Raw genomic sequence first — 8,678 nt, 5'->3', positions numbered from 1 at the left:
TAGTTTTGATTACGTTTTTAATTCATTTCAGAAGAAAAAGCCTCTTTGTCTTTAAATAAACAACAAAATAAAAATGGGACAAAAAGAAAAACATATTTAAGGGATTACAAATATACAGACAATAGCAATGTTAATTAGGTTACATTCTTAACAAACTTGTCTATTTCTGACATTTAAATCACCCTGATTCTCTCATCAGACTTCACCATGGAATGACATTTCAGTCATGTTAATATGCTTGCTTACAATAAAAAAGGATCTCTGATACATTATTAAGGTGGCAAAAGCAGTACAATACTAATAGCTGTTTTGGATATTAAATAAAAAGATGCATTTGGGGTATAAGGTGTTTTAGATCTTAGGAAGTTTTCATTCAGTTGGGTTCTGAACAACTATCAGGAAATAGTCCTTATCTGCAAGGAAACAAATAATCATTATCAAGCCTTCTATTGCTAATTCACACTTAAGATTTTTTTAAAAACATGTATACTGCTTATGACGGCAATATTGATTTGTTTATATTCACAAGTAAAACCTTTGAGTCACATCCCACTTGGGAAAGTCACCTGCCACTGTTCTTTCCGCCACCAGCCCTCTCTCCTCCACAAATTGATTGTCCCTTAGGTCACAGCACACTGCCTCTCAGGAAAAGATGCAGCCCAATCTTATGTAAAGTAAGGTGTGCCAAACTCCACTGATTTCAGTGCTCTTCGACAGTGATCTCCAACACAGCACCAATGGGCCCCATGGTGCCTATCTGCTTCTTCACCAAAATAAAGAGCCAATCCTGGCTTTCCTCCACCGAGCAGGAGGTATTTCATAATATTCCAGAAGGCATCACCTATAGGTCTGCAAGGAGGGTGTATTTGAAAACACCTGCTCTGTCATGCGGGTGCTTAGCTTCCAACATTTTGTACTTTCTTCCCACAGCCGCCATTTTGTGATGGAATCCACTACTCTGCCTCCAAATCCCACTATCCACAGGCTTAATGAAGTTAGGGACCTCTGCTCTTTGCTGTATTCAACTCTACACAGGATTGGACTGCTTGTGTTTTCAGGGCTTGTCATCAGAAGGGGATGTGGCTGACACACGTGCTTACTTTCAGTAACACATCCTCTTGATATTGTCTGCCATTTAGATTACAGTAACTGATTGAAAAGTAGTAGAACAAAGTTTGAGTCCAGTGGCGCCTTTAAGACCAACAAAAGTTTTATTAAAGGTATGAGCTTTCGTGTGCACAGCACACCTCCTCAGATACAGACTGAAAAGTAGGAGTGGCGAGGATGGGAACGGCACTAAGGAACTCTGATTCACTGTTTTTGGGATGATGGGCTCATCTCTAAAGTAATACTGTGGCACTGACAGCCAATTACTGATATCTGATTACTCTCGAGAAGCATACAGAGACAGCGGTCAGTTGGATGAAACACCCTGGGGTACAGCATCTCTCTCTCTCTCTCTCTCTCTCTCTCGGTATATCTCCTCTCTCTCTCTCTCTCTCTCTCTCTCTCTCTCTCTCTCTCTCTCTCTCTCTCCCTCTCTCTCTCTCTGGGGACTGCACCTAGGACATTCTGCATGCCAAGTGGATGCCCTGCCACTCAGCCATGGCCCCTTACTTTGCGTATAAGTAAAGCAAATATTACAAAAAATGCCAAAACTTGGTATTTATTTTACTTTTTTATTTATATCCCACTTTTCTCCCTTGTAGGCACCCAAAGCAGCACACCACAATGTTCTTTACTTAGTCCTCACAATAACAACCTTGTGAGGTAGGTTAGACTGAGAGATTGGGATTGGCCCAAGGTCACCCAGTGAGTATCTACGGCACAGTGAGGACTTGAATCCCATTGACTCAGGTCCTAGTCTGATACTCAACTGCTTTAGTATCTTGTATCTTGTATCTAGTATCTTGTCATTCAAAGGGAAACAATGTGGACAGTGCTGCCCCTAGTACTTCCTGCCACTTTGTGGGGAACAGTATGACATTGTTTGTTAGAGCATGTTGCCATCTAGACTGTCTTGCACAAAGCACATGTTGTAGTAAATGTTAAGAATCACTGCAAGTCTAAGCTGCAAGACTAGGCAATAAAACAGTTACTATATAATGGCTGTGCCCTGCCCAGGCTAGCGCAATCTCCACGTGGCAACTGGAGATCTTCAATAAATAACAACTGTGCACTGACCAACCCACCCAAGAGCTATAGAAAAGAGACTTCAATACAATAAGTAATTCAATGCATGTAATCCATCATAGGACAATACACAAATTCATAATATCCCAAAGGGAAAGAACAAAGTCCAGAATAAGAATCTCTCATAACAATAAAGTCTGGAATAGATGTCCACAATGAAGTCAGATGTCCAACACTTTTCCTAGGTATTGATTAGTGTTTCGGACTTCAGGAGTGTTAGAAATCACCTACAAGGGTGTCTACTATGTAAGTTGGACCAAACATGCCTCCTAATCTGACTTCATTGTGGACATCTATTCCAGACTTTATTGTTATGAGAGATTGTTATTCTGGACTTTGTTCTTTCCCTTTGGGATATTATGAATTTGTGTACTGTCCTATGATGGATTACATGCATTGAATTACTTATTGTACTGAAGTCTCTTTTCTATAGCTCTTGGGTGGGTTGGTCAGTGCACAGTTGTTATTTATTGGTTTTTCTTGGTCATTGTTTACTGTGGACTGTATTGTTGTTTTTGTTAACTGGAGATCTTTGGGCAACAGAGATCAGTTCACCTGAGAAAATGGCCACTTCGGAAGGTGGGCTCTGTGGCATTAATGCCCCATTGAAGTCCATCCCCTCCCCAAACCCTGCCTTCCTCAGGCTCCACTCCCCAAAATCTCCAGGTATTTCCCAACCCAGAGCTGGCAACCCTACAAATCATGGGAGCTAAGCAGGGTTGGCCCTGGTCATTTTTTGGATGGGAGACCACCAAGGAATAGCAGGGTTGCTATGCAGAGCCAGGCAATGGCAGACCACCTCTGAATGTCTCTTGTCAGTGTAAGTCGGCTGTGACAAAGTCGTTCAAAACATTTTTTAGTTTTGGGACACAGCAATAACCAGGAACACAGTCAAATATTACAGCTCTTGATTTTAGCAAGCTGCAGTCATAATATCTTGGGACAATACCGCCTCTTGCAATGTAAGGAAATAGTCACGATCTGTATCTTTATATTTGTGATTTTAGCACCAGTATTCCTGTAACCATGGACTTGAGGCAGTCTAAACTGCAACTGTGTGTGTTCTTTAAGAAACAACACGAAGGATTAGCCTTAATGGAGTGATATCATCTAGTGTACTGGGAACTATATAACAAAGGGAGGGATGCCATCCTAAGAACCAAAAAGCCTCAGCAACGGAGACACGTCTGTCTCCTGTTTCTATATTAGAAGTGTTTAATGTTGATCTGGAGTATTAATGAAAAGATTTTGTAAAAAAAATCACAGTTCAAAATTCAAGATAATATTGGAGATAAAACAGATGTAAATGAGGAAAAGCATTATATAGCTAATTCTGAAAGAGCTTCATTCATATCAGTTTTTAAATTAAAAAGGATCAGTGTAGTGTGATGGTCAGAGGATCAGTCTAGGATCTGGGAGAGCCAAATAAGAATCTCCACTCTGCCAAAGAAGCTCCATGGGTGACCCTGGGCCAGTCAGCCTAACCTACCTCACAGGGTTGTTGTGAGGTTAAAATGGAGGAGGGGAGAATGATGTAAGCCAGTTTGGGTTCCCGTTGTTGAGAAAAGCCAGGTATAAATACCCAAATGAACAAATACATTTGAATGGATTCAAGGCCATAATGAATTCAACAGAAGCCTCATTTTTAGCACTCTAGGAATACAAAGCCCCCAAGAAACCAGTCTAAATGTGCTTTATATAGGTGCTTCTCTTAAACTAAGCACATTTGGGCCTGGCAGGTATCTGGATCTTCCCTCCCTGAAGAATGGACACAGTAGAAGAGGAGGCGGAAGAGATTGGATTTATACCCTGCCCTTCACTCGGAGTCTCAGAACGGTTTACAAAATCCTTTCCCTTCCCCTCCCCACAATAGACATCCTGTGAGGTAGGTGAGGCTGAGAGAGCTCTTTCAAGAGCAGCTCTGACAGAACTATGGCTTGCCCAAGGTCATCCAGCAGCTGCAAACCCAGTTCTCCCAGATTAGAGTCCGCACACTTAACTACTACACCAAACTGGCTCTCACAAAGAAAACTGACACAGAAATACAACATACAAGGAAATTCCACCTCAAGATTTTAAAACTGAAGCTGTCTTTTGCTTTACCTGGTGCAACCATGATTTCATTTTTCTTGGAACGAATCCGCAAGAAGGTGAGGTCATTCTGGGGGTCAATGTCTCGCACGGTGCCCCTGGCCTTCATGATTAAGCTATGCATCAAGCCTGCATACTGCACAGTAGTGGAGTTGTCCATGGTGCTTTTAATGGGAATACCTGCAGAGTTCGAAAACGATGCTGAGGATACGTTAGGCTAGGACATCTCTTCCTAGCAGCAACTGCTGGACTAACTCAAACTATAGGCCCTCATTAAATACAATACATGTGAAATGCCCTCACTGCCACATGTCTATGCTTTTAACAATTCACAATTCATACATCTGTGCTTTTTAACTCAGTAGCCTGCTTGTGTGGATACAGTTATCAGAACTGCTTTCTTCCCATGTGAATATGATACCCATCAAGAGGAAGTGTGAGTCTCATAAAACTTACAAGGGCACAGCCTGCAGATCAATAGAATGTGTCGTCCTTGTTTTATAAACTCATCTGGTATTTGCAGCAACCTTATTACAAAGAGTATGAGAAACTACCCAAGATCCTGAATGGTAGACAATCTTGCTGAACGCCAATATATAAAGCAACTCAGGCTACACTCTGATACACACTTTCTTTGGGAGTAAGCCCCAGTGAATTCAGTGGGGCTTACTAGTGAGTAAACATGCAAAGTATTAGGCTATCAGCCATGCATGCATAAGTTCTTTATTTGCTATGCAAATGTATAAACTATTTTAAAATGCCATTTATTTTTAAACAACCAGTAGTCTAGTGGTACCTTACAGATTAAGAAATGTAACAGGGTGTAGTGTATTGGCTTTATGTTTATTATATTAAAATGTTACGTTATAGTTGGATATATGCTGTTTATCCTAAAATAATAAAAAACTTTTTTTTAAAGGGTATAATGTATTGGCTGCTGCACACTAGCTTGATTACTCCTGTTTATTTTTAAGAACAGGAACTGTATTCCTTTTAACTAAACTTCAGTGTAGGCAGGCTGAAAACGCAAATCTTACACTATAATAAAAACTTAAGGTGCCACAAGAAACCTGTTTATTTCTTGCTGCAGCAGATTAAAGGAGCTACTGCACTGGAAACTTAAATGGAATACCCGATGCGATGCATTCTGGTGTGGCTACTGCCTACTAAGTTATTTCGAAGACACACACACACCCTTTAGCTCAGCTTCTCGTATTCATCCACATCAACCAATTTATACAGGAGCTCAAGAGCAGAAACTGACTCATATTGGCTTGATAAATCATAACAAAATCCTAAACTGCCCAAGTGTCTGGGCATTTGGGAACAAGGTGTGTTTCATTGTAAGCATTTCTGGTATTTGGAACTACCTTGCATGCTTGATATTATTTTAAATGCTTGTTCCCCACAATACATTGTTTCAATATATATAGGTCCTCCCCACCCCCCAGCCTTGCCTAGGAGAATCTTTGTCAAAATGGATCTTTTAATAATAATTAAGTATTATTAATAAAATTAATAAAATAAAATTAATAAAAAAATTAATAAAAAAGTATGGAGGCGTAGATTCGATTTATTTTACAAAATTTATACCTCAACTATCTGCCCAAATAAGGGCCACCAAGGCGGCTAACAAATTAAAAACACACATAATACAACCACATCTTAAAAACACATTAAAACAAACAAAAACACCATTAAAACAATTAAATCCAGAGTAAAATACATACAAAAACATAAAAATAACAATTAAAACAGATGTAAAACTTAAGCCTGCAGCTCCTTTTGAGAACAGGAGTGAGAGGCGGTGGAAGACAGGTCTCTCTCTTTTTCTGAGAGTTCCTGTCAGTGAATGTGGACCAGGCTGAAAAGACGGCCTTATTCATGCAGACATTCACACGTGTCCAAGACACATGTGTCTTTCCAATTACATGCAGTACAGCATAACACAAAAATCAAGCTTTGGCTTTCAAAGTTATTGCTTCAGTAATGAAGACTAGACTCTTCACTTTTACCTTTTAAAAAGTGATGCGCAAACAACCTGTGATACCAGAGGCCATAGATTCTTAATCCCATTGTTTTTGCTTTAATTTTTTAAAAGCTGAAAGGTACAGGGGACTTTCAACCTTTACATTTGTGCTGTTTTCCTGATCTAAACTGCTCCTTCCCAGGAGAGGCTATTAATCTTGCGTGTGGGGGGAGGGGTTATTTATAAAGAAAGGTATAATGGGTTCTGTGTATCCAGAATGGACAATCAAAAACAGTTTTTTGTTTTTTTTAAAAAAATAATTTTTTATTAAGAAAAGACATAATGGGATAACAGTGAAAAAAGAAAAAAAGCACATTATAAGACAAGTGTAACACAAACATGAAACTTTGAGAATAAACATAACCCATTGCAAGAACTACCAGCTTAACTTTGCTCTAAAAGCTTACCCTCTTAGAGACTGACCATTGCACTAAAACTCAAAAAGTAAAGCAATGACAATTGATCATGAAAAGACTTAACTGAACACTGCCAATATATGTAAGATGGACAAACATGTTTAAAATCGTATCCAGGGAATGTATGACGCTTTGGACGGAAGAATGTCCTTTTCTGACATAAATTGGAGAACCCTTGACCAAATTGCAACAAATTGTGTGTACGCCCTTGATGTTTCAACATTGGTATTTTGAGTAATTTGTGTCAGTTTTTCTAAAACAAATTGATCCCAGATTTTTGCAAACCATAGTTGTAACGAGGGGGGAGAGCTGGATTTCCATACAGAGGCAATAGTTAACCTAGCCACTGCAAGGAAGCCTAGAAGTGAGTTCCTTTTGAGCCAGCGTAATTGAAGCCGGGTCAGCCCAATCAAGAAGAGATAATTTGGGACAGTTTTAATGGCACAGTACCTTCTGAATTAACAACAATGATTCCTTGGACTCCCTTCTGACTCTGAATTCGCTTCAGGGTTTCTTCCACCTCAGCCTGTGGGGGGGGAAATACGCTAGTTTGTCATGGAAGCGGCAGTTTGTTTTCAGATAATGTTCTGCAATAAGACAACTCAGTACAGAGGAGGATTCAAATATATACGCCTCTGAGCACGAAAAGTGCACCCATCTCTAGAATGACCAGGCTTAAGCACCTCCTTAAGGCCATGCCTCCCAACATCTGAAACTAAGCCCTTTGAAGCCAGAAACTTGTTTCTTTTATCTTTCCCAACAGCTTTTCTTACAAAGTTCAAACTTAACACAAGGTGCAGCACACAGGTCTCCTGGAGTTTGGGCAAAAAGACTGAAGTAAAATCCTGACTCATTTTATGGATAACTCCCTCTCTGGCTGCTTTGCACATGACATGATGTGAGATTTCTTATGTGTTATAGGCATAAACCATCTTAACAAAACCCTGGGACTCCCCACCTATTTTTAACTAGCTAAACAAAACCAGTGGATACTCTCTGCATTTTTCTTGAGTAGATTTGCATTTCACAGAATTACATTCTACCCTATACTTCCTACATTTCCCCTGACCATAGAGTTTGTTTTCATACCTTCTATATAAAAGGTGTGCCTAGTGAGGAGCCACTGCATTGCATCTAAAGATGTAGCCTTAGTTGACAGAGACTTGGACTGCAATGAAATTTTGTTAGTCTTCAGATGGCCACTAGATTCTTGCTTATTGTATACCAAGATGTACTGTAGTGATTAGAGTGCTGGACCAGGATCTGGAAGACCCAGGTTCGAATCCCCACTCTGCCATGGAAGCTTGCTGAGTGACCCTGTGTCAGTCACTCACTCTCAGTATAACCTACCTCACAGGGTCATTGTGAGGATTAAATGAAGGAGAGGAGAACGATGTAAGCCACTCTGGGTTCCCATTGTGGAAGCAGGCAGGGTATAAATGAAATAAACAAATATGCACATGAGTGCCATGTATTCTGGGGGTCAGGGTGTATCAGGTTTTCTAAATTCCCATATTTCTTTTTTCTAAAGCCAGTCTTTAGCTGTTTCCACTGCAGACATATGCTTTTCTCTTTATATCTCCACAAGGAAAAAGGCTAGAGACTTTTTTCAATGAATGGAAATTCAAAGAGTCCGGTACACATATTTGCTATAATTCTATGATATGTTAGTCTAGTGCCAGTTAAAAATTTACAGCCTTCTGTGGCAGGGGAAGGAAATGCAGCTGTGGGGACAATCTCAGAGAAGATCTGGGGGATTTGGCTAACTTGCATCCTCTCCATGGATGACACGACTAACTTTTCACATCTCCCCAATTTTCCTTTCCCATTTAGCAACTTTATATTGTTGGGAGCTTGATTTTTGTTTTGTTTTGGGTGAGTTGAAATATTTTAAAGTATTTTTTCAGTTGAGAACTTCATTTTGAGTACAATGGTTTGCTGACATTCCT

General features: G+C 39.9%; 1 protein-coding gene across 1 annotated transcript in view; it reads right to left on the bottom strand.

The window, feature by feature from the left end:
- DYNLRB1 (dynein, light chain, roadblock-type 1) overlaps positions 1–8,678 on the bottom strand; it is a 10,181-nt gene continuing 1,503 nt past the window's right edge. The window contains exons 2-4 of the mRNA XM_015413399.1: positions 7,180–7,255; positions 4,297–4,464; positions 1–413 (exon numbers count right to left, since the gene is read on the bottom strand). Of these exons, the coding sequence (XP_015268885.1) occupies positions 370–413; positions 4,297–4,464; positions 7,180–7,255 (288 nt within the window). The 3' untranslated portion in view covers positions 1–369. The remainder of the gene's footprint in view (positions 414–4,296; positions 4,465–7,179; positions 7,256–8,678) is intronic.

This window comes from Gekko japonicus, unplaced genomic scaffold, assembly GCF_001447785.1.
Source record: "Gekko japonicus isolate JY-2015 unplaced genomic scaffold, Gekko_japonicus_V1.1 scaffold79, whole genome shotgun sequence".
Classification (NCBI taxonomy): domain Eukaryota; kingdom Metazoa; phylum Chordata; class Lepidosauria; order Squamata; family Gekkonidae; genus Gekko; species Gekko japonicus.
This window is presented reverse-complemented; position numbering and strand designations above follow the sequence as displayed.